Source organism: Leuresthes tenuis, unplaced genomic scaffold (genome assembly GCF_036924035.1).
Source record: "Leuresthes tenuis unplaced genomic scaffold, fLeuTen1.0.hap1 SCAF_10, whole genome shotgun sequence".
Taxonomy (NCBI): Eukaryota; Metazoa; Chordata; class Actinopteri; order Atheriniformes; family Atherinopsidae; genus Leuresthes; species Leuresthes tenuis.
The window spans coordinates 35,026,759-35,048,086 of NW_027325364.1; the positions used below are offsets into that span (position 1 = coordinate 35,026,759).

Sequence of the window (21,328 nt, forward strand, 5' to 3'; positions counted from 1 at the left end):
TGTATCTGTCAGTGGTGGGAGACACCATCTGCCTGATTGATCCTCAGACCACAGAAGACATCCCTAACCCATGTGTGAGTAGTTGTATTCAATTTAATTATCTTTTGATGAAAATACTCTGCATCTCATGCATCCCTGTGATCTCCTGCTTCAACAACTGCAGTGTTTCACTGTTTGCAGTTTGATGGCCCCAGCACATCTCGGGCATTCGATGATGAAACTATGTCTGTAGACACAAAAATGCCACAGGCAGGCTATTTATTATTAAACCTGTGAAACGGTTTGGATGCATCTGCAGTCTACCTATTCTATACCAATAGGCCTAATTATCATCAATACACTTTCCTGCAGGTTGCAACAGGAACACAAATTCCAGCAGCAAGGAGTAAAGTAAATAACTCTTCACATTACTATCATTACCTACACACTTCATTTCTCACAGGCACATTTCCTCTATCACAGGATGTCCAAACTCTAAAAAGGACACTTCTGTTGGGTATAGAGAGCACCAAACTAGATATGGAATTAAAAAAATTTAAAATAAAAAAGATCAAGCCAGAGATTATGAAACTGGAATGGTAAATGGACTTGTATAGCGCTTTTCTAGTCAAACTGACCACTCAAAGCGCTTCTAACACTACACGCCACATTCACCCACTCACACAGCCCGTCTTAAGATACTACACATAACTACATGCTTTCTAATCATTTATACACACATTCATACCCCGATGGATACATCAGCGTGGGGTTCAGTGTCTTGCCCAAGGACGCTTCGACATGTAGCCGGGGAAGCCAGAGGCGAAGCACCGACCTTCCGATTGGTGGGCGACTGCTCTTCCTCCTGAGCTACAGCCGGGATGTAAATTCTAAATTCTGACAAAGGAGAAGGTTATGGTGTGAACGGCATTTAATTCTGTTTTCTCTCCACAGCTTTAAAAACATGATTAATTAAACAATTCAACACAACTTGAACTTGAAACTTGTCATTATTGTACGGTTCATGCAAAGTGTTAGAAATTTGTTTATAAATTTATATTTGCAGTGGGGTGCCATGAATAAATGATCTCTGTTCATTTAGCCTTCTTACACTTGCTCTAACTTAAACTGCTACTGTGTCAATGCTAAATTATGAAAATAAGTTCTAACTCAAACCCTGTATAGGTCCCTCACTGTGTCAGGAGAAACTGAGTCCTTTCAGGCGCTGGAACCTGCAGGGAATCAAGCAAGAAAAGACTTGAGCCTGAAAAGTTGTCCACAAGACAAAGTGTACAAAATATGAAGTATACTATTAATTTAAGATGGCTCTGTCAGAAGTCAGCCATGGTGCCTGAGAACTTTAAGCAATGAACCTGGATTTAATTTGGCCAAAGGTCATTTCTATCCGTGACCTTGTTGTAGCATGTGCATGGTTGACTGCCCTCTCCGCCCTTGTTCCTAGATCAGGATATGGCGTGAGGAGGTATGGCCAGCATGTCGCCAAGCAGGACACCATTGAACTCTCCTGCAGAATAAGAGAAATGTCGGTTGGATATACATGTGTTAAGACTTGGCAATATGTGCCTTATATGACTATATATAATAAAGTAGGACGAGCACTTTAAATTCCTTAAGATGACCTCTACACCTGACCTCTCATTAGATTACCAAAACTATGCCTCTGCTATATACACCTTACTTCAAAAGTACACTCCTTCAGGTAAGTAAAATTCTCTGGCCTTGTGCAAACCTCTGTTCCAGTGAGGATGCTCGGAAGATCCTAGAATCATGAACTGATCCCGACCATTTAGCCTCAATGTTGGAAATAAAATTAGCTGCATCGCAGATCATCTGTATGCATGGAGGGTAGGAGTCAATGATGAGGTGCTTGGTTTCACAGGGCATTAATGTAACATTGCATTAATGTACCTGTACATTTAGTCTATGGAAAAACTTTCTGTTTACGTAGTCGGCCTCCACAGGTCCAGCAGGGGCCTGGATGCGTACATGGGTACAGTCTAGTGCACCGATAACATTGGGGAAGCCTGAGGGAGATGATGAACTTAATGCAAATACGTCAGCCAGTAGGTTGTTTTACATTATCGGCTATTGTAAATGTGGAGCAGCAGCCTGAAAGGACCTGTCCCCCATTTTGGTCTGGTCTTGGGTGGGTGTAGGTCGGGTGTTTGTGAAATGTGGGACGGAGATGTAATAAGATATCAATTAGTTTAAATTAATACCATGTTCTTTTTCATTTAATTTCATGTTCAGTACTTGTATAGTTGTTTCTTTAGTTACACTAGCACTGACTGATTGATTTATTGTTTTTTTTTTTTTTTTAGATATGATGATATGATATGATAACCACAATTTTTTTGTTTAGTTTTGTTTTTTATACAAGACATGTGGCGGGAGCACTGAATTCTACCAGGTTTCTTTTGGGAGTCTGTTACAGCCGGTCAGACAGTCAGACAAAGCTAAGTTCAGCTTGAACGTTAGCCTGCCCAGGAGCAGGCTAATTCTGCGGGATAAGTTGCCATGGTTACTCAGCAGGCATTTAAATAAGCCACATTGGAAATTGAACTCTCTCTTAAATGTGTCAGAATTATCCAGATAAGCCAGACTTTCCCTTAACCCAGCTTCGTGGAACACCCCTCAGGTCATGCCAGGATTTAAAACCAACAAACCTCTGCAGACAAATGATTTAATTCCAATAGAGAAGAGTGAGGACATGAGCTGCCCCATTTCACCTCTTTACAATCATCAGTTTGAATTTTGCTGTTATTTTGAATGAAAGGTAAACAGACTTTGACCCTAATCATAAAAAAACAACACAAACAAATCATTCTGATAGATTTTCAGGTTTACACTAATTTCTTATTTTGTAATAAGATTGCATGCACAGCAAAAAGGTAGACTCCAGAGGATTGTTGATGGCATGTGGGAGGTGGCAGTTCAGCTTGTAATGTCACATTTGTAACTGTCCACTTTTATTTTGTCCACTCATGTTTATAAATATACATATTAAGAATCTTGAATCTTGTTTTTCCTAAACTCCTCAAAATGTACATCAACTTCTTTCATCTATGACTGATTTGAAGATTTTTCTTAATCTTAAATGAAGTTTTTCACTTTCTCGAAGCTGTCAATGTATTCATCTATCCTACCCTCTGAAACTCAGAGCTACTGTTATATTCCAAACCGGTGGCTGGCAAGTTTTCGCTGCTATGCGCTTATGTATGTATAAAGAGCTGTTTACTGTTCCGATTTTCAGTATTTAGGTTGTTAGTTACTAGCACGCGCTGTAAACACACACCCCCACACACACGCACACATGCAAACAGAAAGAGTGAGAGTCCTCCCTCCCTCCTCTGGTTTCCTGTTGAAACAGTTTGTGTGCGTGTGTGTGTGTGTGTGTGTGTGTGCCTGTGTGTGTGTGCGTGCGTGAGTGTGTGTGTGCGTGTGCCTGTGTGTGTGTGCCTGTGAGTGTGTGTGTGTGCGTATGAGTGTGTGTGTGTGTGTGTGCCTGTGAGTGTGTGCCTGCGTGTGTGTGTGCCTGTGTGTGTGTGTGTGTGTGTGTGTGTGTGTGTGTGTGTGTGTGTGTGTGTGCCTGTGAGTGTGTGCCTGTGAGTGTGTGCGTGTGTGTGTGTGTGTGCCTGTGAGTGTGTGTGTGTGCTTGAGTGAGAGTGTGTGTGTGCGTATAAGTGTGTGTGTGTGTGTGTGCCTGTGTGTGTGTGCCTGTGAGTGTGTGCCTGTGTGTGTGTGTGTGTGTGTGTGCCTGTGTGCCTGTGTGTGTGTGTGTGCCTGTGTGTGCGTGTGCATGGTGAAGCAGTGACTCCCCTGCTACTGAGCAGAGTAGAGCGCTCAGCAGAGCGAACACACCAAACTAATTGTCTTCACTACACTCTTTATGCGTTACCTTTGATGTGAATGAGAATCTTCATACAGAGGACACGAAAACATGCAGGCATATTTGCGCTGCTCTTCATCTTTAGGGGGAGTTTTATCCTTCGTTTTCTTTTCGGTGTTTCTGGAGTCCGGGACTGCGGGTGAGTAACACTTTAACAAACTCTCTGCCTGTTGACTGACATGAGCTCAGCCGCCTTCTTCACTGTCACTGTCTTTTTTAACCAAAGCTAGACTTTTGCAATTAAAAGAGGCCTGGGAACGTTCTACTCAAGTACGTTATGCGTTGGTCTCCAGAGAGCTTAGATCAGCTTGGCGCAACAGGTGACTCATACAGCGGGGCTGATACACTGCTCAGCTATGCTGGTGACCACTGTTCCGCAGAAGGTGCTTGTAAACAGTGTGCATAAGGACATTTTCTCTTTTCTATTGTCGGAAACAGCGTGGTTTATGATCAAACAGCCTGGCGTTTGGTATAAGTAGCTATATTTATCATAATGATAAACCATTAACTACTAAGGGCATGGTAAGATAAACCAGAGGACATACATTTCACTTTAGATAAGGTAATTGTAGAAAGTGAATTATTTACCACGCTTCTCTTTCACTTTACACATTCCCCTGTATCACTGCTGAATTTAATCAATCTATATATTTTCCGTTAAGTAACTTTAAAGAGTCACATCAACATTTTTACTCATGAAGAACATTTTCTCTAGGTTGATGACAAGGGAGAATGCTTAAAAGAGGCTTTTAACAGTAGGGTTTCAATAATGAAAGACACTTAGATGTGCTATGGGAAGTGTAGAATGTATGACAGAAATTATCAGAAGGCAAATAGATCCTACTCTTCTGCTTAGGCTTAAGCCATTCCTCTTGTGAATATCCTTGTCTTTCATAAGCAAATTGGAAAGCTGCAGGAATGCCCCTATAAGGTTGAGGAGTTCACCTTGGCTTATTACAGATGCCAACTTAACCTACATATTTTTTTACGCTGAATGACATTTTTGATTTATACCATTACAACTGATAGGAAGCATTTTTCATCATCCAAACAGTATTTTTTTAATATGTTTTAATTAATGGCAGTAGTGGTTCTTTCACTACGATATGTTAAAGGTGCTTTTGTGACCTTGGTTTATACAAAAAAAAAAAAGATCATTACAATGGGGCAGTTTAACCAGGTGACATAGACATTTCCATTCCTTTTTGAGTCATTTATCAATTCACAAGTCAATTTATTTCTCCAGCATACCAGATGACAACAAAAGGGGAAACTCTTTATCATTAGATCATGTTCACTACTATTTATTCATTTTATTTTGAATGAAATATCCTCAAGAACAACAGCAGACTAACGACTATCAATAAGATAAGCATAAGTTTGATCTTACTGGTGATGTGCGTGTCTGCTCAGTGCCATATTAACACATACAGCAAGCCCATAATGTACAATCATCTGAGAAGAGTTATAGTGACAATATAAGCTGCAACCACAACGTTAACTAAATTATTTTTTCAGACATGCAAAAAAGTGAGAAAGTTCAGCACCAGATCTCAACCCTTTACTGCCCAAAAGTTCTATCCAGTGAAGAAAAGTATCACCAATATTGGCTCTTGTCTTGGCTCTTTTTTTGTCATTTGGTATCTTTGCTGATGAACATGGTTTCTTTGTGGGAGGGGCGTGATGTTAAAGATAATGTTTGCTTGCTTGGAGCTTCTGCTAGTTTTTGTAATGACTGTGTTTTCATTTTTACTCCTCTATGCTCTTGTTAGTTGCCCTGCATACTATTGTCTCCGCCTCTTCCTCTGTTGGCTGAAGGACAAATCACATACTCTCATGTTACATCTAGTGGTACAAAGTGATATTACAGTACAGTCCGGTTTGCCCCTTAAGAATTTCAGTTGTATATCTAGGCTGCATGATACATGATACATATGCGTCTTTTCATATAATGTTATAAGTATTGCTTTTTACAATTCCGTTGATGGCTGTTGTTGAACTTTTTTTTTTTTTTTTTTACAAAGAGCACTTTTAATTGTGCCAATTCAGTACATGTCATGTGAAATCCCCACTTGACTTTCCTTCCCTTGTTTTCCTCTCTCTGCTGCTTGTTCCAGCCCTCCTATCATGGCAGGGCCTTTTTGGAACCTGCCTGGAAATCCCACATACCAGAAAGACTGTGCGGTCCGGAGGCATTATGTGTCACAAATAGGCACATACATGCACAAGAAGACACAAACTTCCACCCACATGCCCCTCTTCCCTCGCTCCACCAATTCCACACTGACACACATGCAGTCTCTGATATTCCGACCTCTCCAGAGCATCTCAGGCTGTAGGAAGCTACTTGTCACACTACCAGTATCAGAGCAGCCTGACATTCCAAACAGCATGGCACTGTTATTTTTATCTTTTTCTTCATAGTTTGCTTTCAGTTCATGTTGATAACGATCTGCTTAGTGGGTTCTCACAGGAAGGTTCCATCTTCCTTCCTTTCAAGGGAATCTTCATCCTGTTGAGGCAGAGGTCACTGTGTGTGTGTGTGTGTGTGTGTGTGTGTGTGTGTGTGTGTGTGTGTGGTTTTCTTGGTGGTGCTTAGCCAAGATAGCTAAACTGAAGGTCCTGGTCAAGAAAAACTTATTGAGTGGGAAACAATGGTCTTTCCAGGGGTAAGAAATACTTTCTGTTTGAATTAGTTTCTCCTACTATGTTTACTTTAATTTTGCTGAGAATCAGCATAGAGAGAGAGAAGAGAAGAGGAAAAGAAGATTACATCAGACAGATTATTTAATCTGTCTGATGTCTTTCCTTGATTTTTTTCTTTTAAGGACATAAGTCAACTTTCCATCCTCAATTTGCTTTGCTGAATCCTGTGGGTCAAAGAGAAGGAGGGATAAAAGTATAGAGGAACCAGGGGAAGAATTACTTTAAAGGGGAGGAAGATAAAAACAGGGAGGAATGAGAGAATTAAGAGAGAGAGGTGAACTGAAAGATGTGGGAGGATAACTTTCAGGAGCAGAGTGGGAGAGCCAACCCGCCTGCTGTGACAGTTATGTAGCCCTGAGCAGCCTCTTGCCAGCTGTCTCTGCTCATTTTAGTGACAGGACGAGACCAAAATTAAGGGCTATTATTTCCACTAAGATGTTTTCACTTTTTTATTTGCAGTGCTGTACTGCTCCAAAAAAATGTCTGTTATGAAATCTGTTACAGTGATTGTATAGGCTTAGATTAGGACAAATTGCCTCATACTAGAATGTGTGCTCATTAAACCATCGTACAGGGAGACACCTATAAGTTCAGTACAAAACTTCTCCCATTGAAGACCCCAAAAACTTCACCTAGTAAAGACCCATCCATTTTCTATACCTGCTTAATCTAGTTCAGTGTTGTGGGAGGGCTGGAACCTATCTCAGCTGGCATTGGGCGAGAAGCTGGGTGCACCCTGTACAAGACAAGAGGGGCTCAAGCTTAGTGGGAGTGGTTTGATTAGGTTTGACTAACAGTGCCCTGGTTAAATGATGAAACCTCACAACTCCAATCAAACTTTGATTTTATTGGAGAGCTAAATCCTCCTTGATGTGCACCTCACTTTTCTGTTGTTAAAATGCAAAAAAAAAAAAAAAAAAAAAAGTGCTTTTGAGCAGAATACTATAACAATAGATCATATATATATATATATATATAACTTTATAAAGTTATATATAGCTATAGAGGAGAGGTTGGAGCTGAGCTCTGGAGACTTCAGTCAGGGAGGGCTGCAGGCCCAGATGGAGTCTGTCCAAGGCTTCTGAGGGACTGTGCTGGTCAACTCTCTGTCCCTCTTCAGAGGCTCTTCAATGTGAGCCTTCAGATGGAAAAAGTCCCGGTGCTGTGGAAAACTTCTTGTCTCATAACGGTGTCCAAATTAGGGCAACTGGTGGAGCTGAATGACTACAGACTGGTGGCTTTGACATCTCATATCATGATGACCTTGGAGAGACTCCTTGTTCGTTGCATGAGATTGCAGGTTTCTGAGGATCTTGACCCCCTCCAGTTTGCCTACCAGAAAAACATAGGAGTGGAAGACGTACATGCTGCATCGGGCATATGGTTATCTGGATGTGCCTGGTTCATGTGTGAGAATCATGTTCTTTGACTTCTCCAGTGCCTTCAACACCATACACCGTCCCATACTGAAATATAAGCTTCTAGGTATGGGTGTGGCCCCCTCCCTGACATCATGGATTATAGACTATCTGACTGCTAGACCACAGTATGTCAGGATGGGGAGATGTGTTTCTGGGACACTGGAATACAGTACAAGGGCTCCACAGGGTACTGTTTTGGCTCCTTTCCTTCCCCCCTTATACACATTGGACTTCTGGTACAACTCAGAGTCCTGCCACATACAGAAGTATTCTGACGCTACGGCCGTTGTGGCATGTGTGTGCCATGGACAGGAGAGGGAGTACAGGAAGGTTGTGGAGTCCTTCAATGGCTGGTCCAAAAATAACTGTTTGCTCCTAAACACTACCAAGACCAAAAAGCTGGTGGTGGACTTCAGGAGATCTAAAACTCCGTACCAGTTACTCTGCATTGATGGAGGGGAGATAGAGACTGTTCATACCTGCAAATACCTGGGGGTGGTGCTGGATAATAAACTGGAGTGATCTGCCAACATAGAAGCAGTGTGCAGAAGGACGGCTCAGGTCCTTCAATGTCTCCAGTGATATGATGTGCATGTTTTATCACACTATGACTGAGAGTGCACTGTTCTATGCTGCTGTCTGCTTGGGGAGTTGCACTACAGACAAAAACTGTAGGCGCATGGACAAACTGGAGAAAAAGGCAGGTTCTGTGGTAGGCAGAAGGCTAGACCCTCTCTGTGCTGTGGTGGAGCAACGGATGAGGAGGAAATTATACTATGCTTTGGAGAATAATAAACATCCTCTCCACAGCATCCTGGCAGGACAGAGGAGCAGCTGCAGGACTGAGAGGTTCAGGAGGTCCTTTGTCCCCACAGCCATAAGACTTTTTAACAGTGACTGCTGACATGTTCTTCTCAAATTTATTTATTTAGTAATTTATTATTATTTTTGTTGTTGTCTAATATACAGTCATTACTATTTACATTTTTTTAGCTACTTGACTAATTTGAATTTCCCCCACTGGAGGATGAATAAAGTATTTTTCTGTTCTATTCTATTTTATTCTATTCTATTGTATAGTCTCTCTTGGATTAATTGTTGCCCTGTGAGCTTATACCCTCAGTGTGTTTGAAATGCTAGGAGGGAGGAAGAGAAACTGAAAGGGTGTTATGGGACAAGGTGCTCTTCGTAAAAAAAAGCTCAAGTTAGTATTTGCTTTGCCATACCCAGATATATTATTGTTTCGATAGTAAAGTGTGATAGATTCATTAGGACATCAGATGTAATGGATTTGAAAAATTATTGGAAAATATGGCTGTCATATTTTCTTGATAAACAGAATGTAGATTAGCAAATTCTAAGTGGCAAGTTGTGTGAACAGATAAGCACCCAATCTTGTTACTGGCCTGTTGCAAATGTACCTAATTAGTTACAATATGTTCCTCCAGCTGTTTTTTTTAAGTACTACTTACTTTTCTTGCCTTTCATTGCCCATATTATAACTCTTTTAACTTTTGATTCATTCTATTGACATCAAATTGAAGATGTGCGGTATTTTCTATGAAAAAGCAAAAGGTTTACATTTTATATCTATTATATGCTCTATCGTGAATAAATCATTCATTTATGAGATTTGACAGGTATTGCATTTTGTTATTATTTACATTTTACACAGTTTTCCAATCTTTTGGAATTGAGGTTGTTTCATTGCAAATAATTTTGCACAACTGCCACTGAAGTCAGATTGTGCCTCATGTCATAATTTGTCTTCACTTTCCCTGGTTTGAATTCACAAAGGTTAGACATTGGACTCACATTTCAATTACAGCCCCTTCAGGAGCCATCATGAGTACACTAAATCACAATCCATGTTTTCCTGTGATGTACGGAGGCCATTTCTGTTTTCATAATTCTTGCACATGGACTTGGAGAGAGGAAAAAGAGCAGCAGTTATAGAAAATGACACTTTTGAAGCATTTTGACAGCTGAAACAATGATCTACATAACAACATGATCCTTCATATTTTGATATACTTTAAACTGCTGAGACCTTAGAGCAGGGGTGTCAACCTCAAAAACACATTAGGCCAAAATTAAAAACTTGGACAAAGTCATGGGCTAGCCTTGATATTTATTGAAAAAATGTCTACAGTTGAGGAAGTTTTTCCTTCTCTTCAGATTTAATGGTGAACCTTTTCATATGGGAAACAAACTTAAAGGGGAACTCTGGTATTTTTAAACCTAGACCTTATTTTTGGCATGAAATACATTCATCTGCTCATCGAGAGCAGTTTGGTGAAAGTTGGCGTCCTTCGGAAGATATTTAGATTCCTCCAGATCCATATAACGGAGTGAACGGGGCTTAGACGATGCAGCCTCTAAATAAGGCATTATCTGTCTTTATTTCACCAATACTTTAAGAAGAATGAATGAATGAATGAATGTGTACTATTGCACTGTTAGTTCATAGCTGCCTGTCACAGAGCACAGAGTAAATAAACTGTGCTGCAGTGGCACATGTCGATGACGTCATCCCACTAGACGAGTGTGTAGAAAGTCCTCTATAAGCCCCCGATAGCCGCCAATAACAACAACACAGCAGCGATGAGCTAACAGTGCAATAGTACGAGTTCATTCATTCATAAGCTAAATTACTAAAATAAAAGGTCAGCAGTGGTACATAAAAAGTTATACAGGATTCAGGATTCAAACCGGGAACCCTTTTGCTGTGAGGCGATTATGCAAATCCCAACAGTACAGTGAAGATGAATCACTTAAGAGTCACTGATTTCAGAGGCTGTAATTCCTACTACATTGCTCACGGAGATTCATGTAGTCTCTAAATCATCAGTTTTATTTGTCTCTCAAGTTGTGTGGGTGTTAGCAGACTGTTGTTTCATTATCTGTAGCCTTCCCAAGCTAGACTCTGTGTCATGGAATGTGTCTTGAAAGTATATTGTGTTTCCTTTTAAAAGCATAACCCATCCATTTGCAGACCATGACTGGGTGTCACAGAAGCACATACACCCACTCATATAAACAATCACTACAACAAGAAAATCTAAATAGTTAATTGATGGAGTCTGATGACATGCATGCATCTTTGTAATGAAAATCCCTGTGAAAATTGAAGTTTTCTTCCAGTCTGGTCAGGTTTCTCTGTTCAACTCTGCAGATGTACTGCTGATTTTACAATGGCACAGACTGTAGTTTGGGGGGGTTCAGTGTTTAAACTGCAGAGTTTTCTGGTAATGATAATAAATAAATGGGGTATTGGAAAAGGAATTCACAAAGTATGTAGCATCGGTTCAGGCATTTACAGTCGTTTCAAAATCGCTGACTCATGAACACTCATTTAAAATTGATTGTGCATGAACACATGAAGCCCAACAAAATCGGAATTTTTATTTTGGTATTAGCACCTTATTGTGACATCCATTATATTATTCTAAATCAATGCAGGACGAAAAGCTTTCAAAGCTTGAAAAGTAAAAAAAAGTGTAGCTTAACTGTCCACAACTGTGAAGGTTTCCATGCCTCTAAAACCACTTTTCTTCTGTAAAACACATGAATTACCTGCAAATTGAGATTATTTGACCAAAAAATTATGAGAAACTTTACTTTCATTCAGAGATTCCAAAATACAGCTTAAAATTGATATTTTCTAACTGTAAGCTTCAAAAGCTGAAGTGGATTACCTGATTTCCTTTTTTTTTTTCATGGTCTTTCCTGTCTAGAAGTTGGACAGACAGGTCTGAGCAGATCAGAAGGAGGGGATTGGAGAGGCATATGAAGCTCAAGTCATGCAATTGGGAATAGTAGGGATGAGATTTTACTGATTACATTGCCAGCCCAGACAACGCTTGACTCGCTGTACACCTTCTCAATCAGTGAAAGATGATATCACACAATGTAACGATATCTGCAAATTGACATTTTCTGAAGCCAAAATCAAAACAGAAATTGCTATTGGAGATATTTCTAAAACAGGACATGAATACTGATTTCAATTATAACCTGGTGCACACATCTAGGCAGTGACAAACAGGCTGATGTGGGGTCTATGCCGTTTTTCAAGTCTGTGTCCATGTGTGTAATTAGCCACATTATTCATCATGGTCTTTGCAGTAATTTGTTTGGATTAGTTTACAGGTTATTCCATTAATCTTTTATTTCCAGGAAATCTCAAAAGTGCCCATAAATCACATTTTTTTAGTACATGAATGAATTGCCTCTTTCAGGGAACCCTATACAACTAATTTTGAAGGTATTTTAAAGCTTACGTGAGATTTGGTTTGCTTTAATGTAAAAAGTCCCAGATTAATCATAGTATAGGTTGTTTTTCATACCTTTCAATACAATCCATAATGGTATCTTGTACGTGCCGCTATGTAAACGTATACAATACATTTTAGAAAGTTTTCAAATGTTTTGAGAATAAGTTTTCATTGTTTTTACACGTCTTCAGTTCAAACAAGGATGAATGTATTCTATATAAAATACTGCTTTTACGGTTTTTAGGCTAAAACTGTCTAGTCTGTGGATTGTGACTAGTGAATCACTATCACATACATTGCACTAGAGAATTTTGGATTTATTACTAAACTCGTCCCACAAACTAGTCCCACATCTGAAGTTGTTATTGAGAAAACATCCTGTTATGAAGTTGAAGAGAAGCAGGCCTATTAATTGGTAAGTTAGAGTGCAAACTCTTATGAAAATATATGAAGCCACCTTGATGGATATTTTTCTGTGTGTGCTCTACAGGTATATCGCTGTTGTACCCCACGAGACAGCTTTGTAAGTTCTGTGATCTGGAGATTTCCTCCTGTGGTGGCACAGGGACTTGCACATCCAATTGCTCCATTACATCCATCTGCTCGTATGACAATGAGGTCTGTGTTGCTATCTGGTAGGTACTCAAGATCAGAGAACTGTCTTTATCTCTGTTTTTTTTATTTTATTGATAACTAGATAGCTCTTAAGGTATACACAATTAAAATAGTGCACCTCTACTCTGTCACTCCAGGAGAAAAAACGAGACAGGTTCCACTATTGAAACTCTCTGCCACAACCCGTCCATGCCACTGTATGGTATTATGCTGGATGATTACAACAGTTCCACCTGTGTGATGAAGGAGAAGAACTCCACGACTGGGATGGCACACTTTTGCTCCTGTTCAGAGGAAGAGTGTAATGACCACCTGCTATTCTCCCCCAGTGAGTACCTTAAACCAACATGCACAAATGTCAATACATTTGGTTTGATAAACCCAAGAAGAATTTATCCTGCAGTTCACAAATCTAGCATATCTTAGTTGCTTGTTTAGGAATTCTGCAGTTTTTTTTGGTTCAGACTTGCTGCTCTAGTCATCCTTTCCAAAAACAGCAGGAGGTAGTTTTCAGTGAAAAGTTTTTGATAAACCCTCTTTAATATTTCCCCAGAAGCAAACAACAGTTAAACTAGGGACCAATCCTGTTTCACCTTCTTGCCTCCATCAATTAGCCCTATCTCTCTGTATTGCGTGTTCACTCTAAGATGAGGAAATTATATCTTCTTCCAAAAAATGGGTCATTTGTTCATGTAGGTCTAGACTGCCTATGATTATGTTAAAATAATATGCAAACTCTATAGGTTATGAGATCAAGTACATGTGCCAACTGAGGGATGTTATTGCCCAAATATGTTCAGTAATCGATAAAGTTTTGTTTCTCACATCTTATTGTGTTATGTGTAATGAAGGCAGCCAGCAAAATTGTATTCATCAAGGTGACATTCACCTTGTATTCAGAATGTATTACTGTTTTCCAACCTTAACCAAGTAGTTTTGGTTTCTAACCCTAATCAGAGATTTGTGATGTGTTATGTGACTGATTAAAGATAACTCAGGAGATGCATAGTTGAGAGCGCTGTGTGTAACTGCTCCATCCACCCCCTTCCTTCCTTCTTATGAGGACTTTGGGGTTTGTTGAAAAAAAACCTCTTAAGAATGGTATGCACTCATATAAGTCATATTCTCCTTCTACCACATTTATAGGAGGCACTTTAGGGGACGGATTATGGGTCACGTTAAAGGGTATGAACCATTTACTTATTTTGTCCTTTTGATTGAAGGACTTGTTGTCATGCCATGGGGTTGGGTATTCCATGGAGGGGGACAAAAAAGTTGTTGGGCTATCTACTCCAATAATAGGTTTTCAGAGACTCCAATGACAGATTTTCACAAAGCACATGATCAACACATGATTTGCTAAATTGAACACATTACATTACAATGATGTTCTAATCCAATGTGCTAATGCAACATAAACAGAAGTTTCTAGAGTAATACGTGCTAGCTAGAATGTATTTTTTTGTTTTGTTTTTGTTTTCATAAATTTATCAGATTTTCTGCAGATAACTACAACATTTGGTGACAATTAATAACATATTGGTGTCCTCTCCTATTTTATAGAATACATCAACCACTTACCCCTGGTAGTTAGTTTCAAGGAGAAAGGAGCAGCTATAGATTCAGGGGTATGAATAAGAAAGGGCATGGTCTAAAGTAAGCTGGCAACTTGAGAACACTGAGAAGCATTTAGCCTATTAGGAGCCAGATATTTTGTCATGGAGTAGGTGGAGGACAAAACAGAGATAAAATCTGAGAAAAAAATTGACTTAAACTCATCTGGTGAAGAGATGCATAACTCATTCAACTTCAGCTTTATAACATGACAATATGTCAATGTTGTTTTTGCAGCTTATTCCACTTTTCCACGAGAACTTCATTTACAGACTGTAATTACTTTAAATTACCAAATGACCAGTAGTGTGCTGGTCCAAAACTACCAAATAGTTACCCAGTCTGTTGTACTTAAACCACAACAGAAGTATGTTTATTTCTACAAAAGATCTTTGAAAATGAAATACTGACTATTAAACACTTTTAAAACTCATAAGCTTCCTAAAAAAGCTGGACAACATATAAACATTTGTATGTCACCATTATTTGTATTTTTGGGACTGATTATTGATTAAGCTTATAGAGCTTTGCATCTTATTTCTGGACAGTAGAAAATACTAACAATATATAGCTTTGATTTTTGAAAATATATGATTGTCTATTCAGTAATTTGCTCTGAATGTATTTGACTACACAGGGAAAAAAAATTGTGCTAATTTTCATTTATAGAAGTTAAATCAGGCAGAGCATAGAGGAGATTTGTTTAACAATGTTTATACAGCTGTTATTGCATATCTGGTACCAACTGTAAAATCAATATCACATCTGCACTCCTTCCTCATATTTCAGTTGTAAATGAGTAACCAAGTGCTTGTGACTGTACCTCTCTGACTCTCCTTTAAAAATGTGTTCAATGAGTTGTATCATTCATGCTAATAAATCATCATTCCTCTTTGCTACCTTCCCCCAACTCCTCTCCCTCTCTGACCCTCCCTCTAACCACTGACATGGAAACTCTGTGTGTATAATGCCATTTAAAGTTTTATACAAAGTTCACAAAGACGTGGACATCTTTGGGGGGTCTTCATTTTGGCCACTGCTGTCTTTTGGAATAAGTAGAGAATGCGCTGTCATCACAAACAAGATGTAAAAATGTGTGTTTTCATAATTTGTAACAAACATTTAGGGATTCCTCAGTGTGGACATAGTCGACTATCTGGATGCCTCTGACAGCACTGAGAAGAATAACTGGGTTTCTGTCTCAGCCTCTAAATATGTGTGTATGGGGTTGTGTAGGCCAGCCACACTCGAGAGTGCAGACATATGGTTTCCTGTCTGTGTTTAACTCAAATCAGAAACATCTCCAGCATATGGTGAAAAGAACTCGTAAGCGCAGAACATCTCTGTGGTGGCTGTCAGTGAGGTAGATGTTCTTTTACTCTCCTCCTAGATACAATGTTTTAAAAAATTGTTTTAAAAAATTGTATCAGTCTTCTTCTTTCAGCATTTTATGCACATGTGGTAACCAAAATTAAATGCTGAAGAGTATCCAAGGATTCGCAGCCGAGTGTGAAGCGGCTGGGATGAGACTCAGCACTTCCAAATCCGAGACTATGGTTCTCAGCCGGAAAAGGGTGGAATGCTCTCCGGGTCGGGAATGAGATCCTTCCCCAAGTGGAGGAGTTCAAGTATCTCGGGGTCTTGTTCACAGTGAGGGACGAATGGAGCGGGAGATTGACGGGCGGATCGGTGCGGCGTCTGCAGTGTTGCGGGCTCTGCACCGACCCGTCGTTGTGAAGAAGGAGCTGAGCCAGAAGGCGAAGCTCTCTATTTACTGGTCAATCTACGTTCCCATCCTCACCTATGGTCACGAGTTGTGGGTAGTGACCGAAAGAACAAGATCGCAGATACAAGCGGCCGAAATGGGCTTCCTCCACAAGGTGTCTGGGCTCTACCTTAGAGATAGGGTGAGAAGCTCAGTAATCCGGGAGGGGCTCGGAGTAGAACCGCTGCTCCTCCGCATTGAGAGGAGTCAGATGAGGTGGCTCGGGCATCTGTTTAGGATGCCCCCTGGACGCCTCCCTGGGGAGGTGTTCCGGGCCCGTCCCACTGGGAGGAGACCCCGGGGAAGACCCAGGACACGTTGGAGAGACTATGTCTCTCGGCTGGCCTGGGAACGCCTCGGGGTTCCCCGGAAGAGTTTGAGGAAGTGGCCGGGGACAGGGACGTCTGGGTTTCTCTGTTAAAGCTTCTGCCCCCGCGACCCGACCCTCGGATAAGCGGTAGATTATGGATGGATGGATGGTATCCAAGGATGTGAACCTTTATCTAGGATACAATTTCACAGATGCGTCATCTCCCACCTTTTGTGCAGGATGTCTCTACATTGCCACCTCTAAGTTTCCTATAACAGGACATGCTCTACAAAAACAGCCTGGCACCTTATTGCATGCACCAGTCAACTTTAGTCACTTCTGCTGCATATGTCAGACATTCTTAGATGTTTCTTTAGCGTTTGTTTGCAACCATTTCAATAATATTGGCTGTATGTTGCAAACACGTAATCGTGACCACCAGTTCACACACTAAGGTCCTCAGGAGGAAGAGCAGTTGCCCACCAATCAGAAGGTCAGTGGTTCGACTCTGGCTTCCCCGGGCTACATGTCCTTGGGCAGAACACTGAACCCCACGTTGCCTCCTGATGTATCCATCAGGGTATGATGGATACATCATACACTACTAACGTAGTTATATGTATCCTAAGACATGCTGTGTGAGTGGGTGAATGTAGCATGTAGTGTTAGAAGCGCTTTGAGTGGTCAAGTTCAACTAGAAAAGTGCTATCCAAGTACAAGTCCATTTACCATTATACAAACAATAGTTGAGTAGAGACATTAAATCTGTGTTGAGTAATGAGGAAATTATATCCATCAAGTTGTATTTTCAATTTTTTTTCCATACCTATATGGTTACATATAAGTTACATATAAGTTAGCATTAAAAAAACATCAGTTTAAGGAGGATCCTTAAAACATGGTGTGTAAAAAAAAAAAGCAGATATCCAAAATTCTCCATGATGGGACACTTTCATTAAACCAAGAGTTTGGTTACATACCGAATCAGGTATGACCTCACTGAGAATTATCTTCATGCTCTGTTAATTTTTACTATACCAAACAACTTTTAGGTGAAGTATAGATAAACTACCCCTTTAGCTGATAGTATTCATTCACCAGTAAATTGCTCTTTATCACTAACTATGAGAGCAAACTGTATTCATTAACTAGAAAAGCTAGCACAATAACTGATCTTGCTTACCTTGTGGTGATGAATTTCACAGTAATAAATCCAAATAATCCATTTGTGTTGCATACTGCACACAACCGATGTAGCAAGGCTTCACCTGCAAACTGTAATTAGATGGGCTGTGAATTTGCTCTTTTGTAGAGCTTCCTGGCCATGTGCAGCACTGTTGGGCATTGTTTTTCCATTCATACACATTTTGTAAACGAGTTAGAATTAAAACTTTGCTGCGTTTATCAACTGAGTGTTTACTTAGAAGCTGAAAACCTTAGCCCTTCAAACTTAAATGATCACATTCAGCAGTTCTATCTGGAATGTGTGTGCTACTTTGTGTAAATCAAAATGTATCTTTGTTTCTGTCAGTCTGATCTTTAACTGTGACACACATGCACTCATGGGAGGGTAAGGGTTGTGGTTCCTTCCTTCCATTGAGGATGCATGTAGCAGGAAGTGCTTGTTTGACTGTTGGACTACTGCCATATGGCCTATTCCTCCAGAAATTCCTTGCATTGTTCTTCCCCTGCATTACATTCCTGTGACATGCTTGGAATAGTGTCTGTAAATACATGCAGTTGATTGCTTGAAAGTCACACATGTGGATTCTCAATTGTAAGAGTTAGTGTGCTGGTGCATTGAAATATCATTATAAAGACGTGAACATTGTCACAACACAAACAAGACTTAGTTAATCGGACTGGGAAATAAGTGATATGCTGTCAGCAGCCTTGTGTGACAAGTAAGTACGTAAGATGTCAAAGTATTAGTTTATCAAAGCTACTCATCAAGTTAAGTCTTTTGCCACAAGGCTTTAGCCCGACTAATTCATCATGCAGGGCTGATTGTGTATACATGTCACAAAATGAAGCTTTACAATAGTATTACCGTACATTTCGGACTATAGAACGTACCTGAATATAAGCCGCACCCTCTAATTTTCAAAAGAAAATCCATTTTGTACTTGTACAGGCCGCACCGGATTATAAGTCGCAGGTGTCCACATTGTAACATGAGATATTTAGACAGAAAGATGTAACACTTTTAATTAAATGCGTATGGTAACATAAACAAATACATACTGCAAATGCTTTTTTTCCCAAGCAGTGCCTGTAACACGAATGGTTTTAATTTAGATACCTATCGGTAACGCACAAATATGTGGCGTAAATGCTTTTTTTCCCCGAACAGTGCTTGTAATATCAATGATTTTAACTAATTCTCAGTTATCTCCCCATCACTAGAAAACTGACAGACAAAGTTAGTAACATGCCACAGAAAAAAGAGGAGCATTTAGCTGGAAAATATTTTCCAATATTAGACTGACTTGGGTGCAATTCAGCTGGTCCTATTTGCTTTGTTGTGTGAAATGTTGCCTACATATTAAAATAATCTAAAAACAGCTAAGAAAAAAACAATATTGCTAAAGATGACAATGAATAGACATTATTCAATTAGAAAAAAAAAGTTTTCGTCAGATTAAATGAGTTGCCATTTTAGGATTAATGAAGATATGATTTTGTAGATAACATATAGATCTAAAAAGCATTATCATTTAAACTTTACTGGCTACTGTTCTTGATATTTAGGAAACTGGCTTCCCATTGAATCCAATGACATACAGTAGGTTGTTTGTGCAAAGAAGTGTGACCCTTTTGTGTATGTACTCAAGTGGCTGTAATTGCATTGACAAGAAGAGGAGGTCATGAGCTGTTGCTAAAGAAACTCAAAATTTACAAGGAGAAGATCATGGTTGATGGATGGGTCAACAATTCACTTCAGTTTAAATTCAGTTTTATTTATATAGCGCCAAATTACAGCAAATGTCATCTCAAGGCACTTTAATAATATAGTCCAATTCAAGCCAATTGGAATTCAATTCATTGTAATCATAATCCAATTAAATCCAATTAATTAATTTAAAAATAATCCAATTAATTCATATAGAGCCAATTCAAAAACAATATCCTAGCTAAGGAAACCAACAGATTGCACCGAAACTTCTCTTAAATCCAATCTTCCATCTTGAGTGTGCCTGAGGCGACTGTGGAAAGGAACGACTCCCTTTTAACAGGAAGAACCCTCTGGCAGAACCAGACTCAGGAAGGGTGGCCATCTGCCTCGACCAGCTGAGGTTTGAGAAGACAGAAAAGAGGGGGGAAAAACACCATAACACCATTCAAAGGATACCTGTTGGAACAGGGAAACACAAGTTAATAACCACAATAATGTCACATGTACATAATATCATTTGAGAAATTAAACAGGGGGAAAAAGAGAGCAAAGTGAGGAAAGGTGTGACAGATGAGGTCCCCCAGCAGTCTAAGCCTATAGCAGCTTAACTATGGGATGTTTCAGGATCACCTGAGCCATCCCTAACTATAAGCTTTATCAAAAAGGACATTTTTAAGTCTAGTCTTAAAGGTGGAAAGGGTGTCTGCTTCCCAGACATTTACTGGCAGCTTATTCCACAAGAGAGGGGCCTGATAACTGAAGGCTCTACCTCCCATTCTACTTTTAGAAACTCTGGAAACAACAAGTAAACCTGCAGTTTGGGAGCGAAGTGCTCTGTTAGGAAAATATCTTACAATGAGATCTTTAAGATATGATGGAGCTCGGTCATTAAGAGCTTTATATGTGAGAAGAAGAATCTTAAATTCTATTCTGAATTTAACAGGGAGCCAATGAAGAGAAGCTAAAACTGGAGAAACATGATCTCTCCTGTTAGTTCTAATCAGAACTCTGGCTGCAGCATTTTGGATCAGCTGGAGGCTTTTCAGAGAATATGTGGGACAGCCCAATAATAAAGAATTACAGTAGTCCGATCTTGAAGTAACAAATGCATGGACTAGTTTCTTGCTGTCTTTTAGAAATGTGTCTTACAACCACATCTGCTCAATTATTATTGCAACCATAATGAGATAGGTTCTTTGACATTAATATGATATTTATGTTAGCCAAAACCATAGAAAATAAAACATTTGACCACACTCATTAAATCTTCAAGTTGACTCACACTTTCCCAGTTATTATGCCAAGAGCCTAAAAACTGGTCAGAGATTAACTCTTATATTCTGAGTGAGAGACCTGCACAGCTCTGAAACAGCAGCTGTTTCTAATTAGGAACATGTAAAAGTGATTCCGAGCAGACTAAAACTACCTTTCAGACTGCATCAGTTACACATGGTTCAAAGCTTGTGAACTAGCTTCAGTAGTAAATTCTGTCTTGTCTAGCAACATTCTCTGTTTTAGGTCCACTTTTACAGCTGTGCCTTTGTGAAAATCAGTTTTACATGCTTGGAGCTTTAGAGACGATCAGGTGTGAGGAATGAGATGAAGGTAGAACTGATTTTTTTTCCCCACTTGTACAGTTTGCATTTTGACACAGATGTGACTCGATCTCTTGAAGTTATTTATTGGTTATTTTGTCATTGCATGAAGTTGGAATTTTTGATACCACTGAAGTGTTTCTATTTTGATGATTAACAAGAAGAAAAATTTGGAAAGAAATAATGACTGTAACTTCTTGATTCAGCTCACAAAGAGGAAGAGAGGGAAAATACATACAA

At 39.6% G+C, this 21,328-nt stretch overlaps 1 protein-coding gene across 3 annotated transcripts in view; it reads left to right on the forward strand.

Moving 5' to 3' along the window:
* The first annotated feature begins 3,804 nt into the window (after positions 1-3,804).
* tgfbr2b (transforming growth factor beta receptor 2b) overlaps positions 3,805-21,328 on the forward strand; it is a 44,528-nt gene continuing 27,004 nt past the window's right edge. The window contains exons 1-3 of one of the 3 annotated variants that reach the window (XM_072394976.1): positions 3,805-4,028; positions 12,784-12,928; positions 13,046-13,236. In XM_072394976.1, the coding sequence (XP_072251077.1) occupies positions 3,941-4,028; positions 12,784-12,928; positions 13,046-13,236 (424 nt within the window). In that variant the 5' untranslated portion in view covers positions 3,805-3,940. Of the gene's footprint in view, positions 4,029-4,143; positions 4,210-12,783; positions 12,929-13,045; positions 13,237-21,328 lie in introns of those variants that run through there. The other 2 variants (XM_072394977.1, XM_072394978.1) reach the window with 2 other exon arrangements.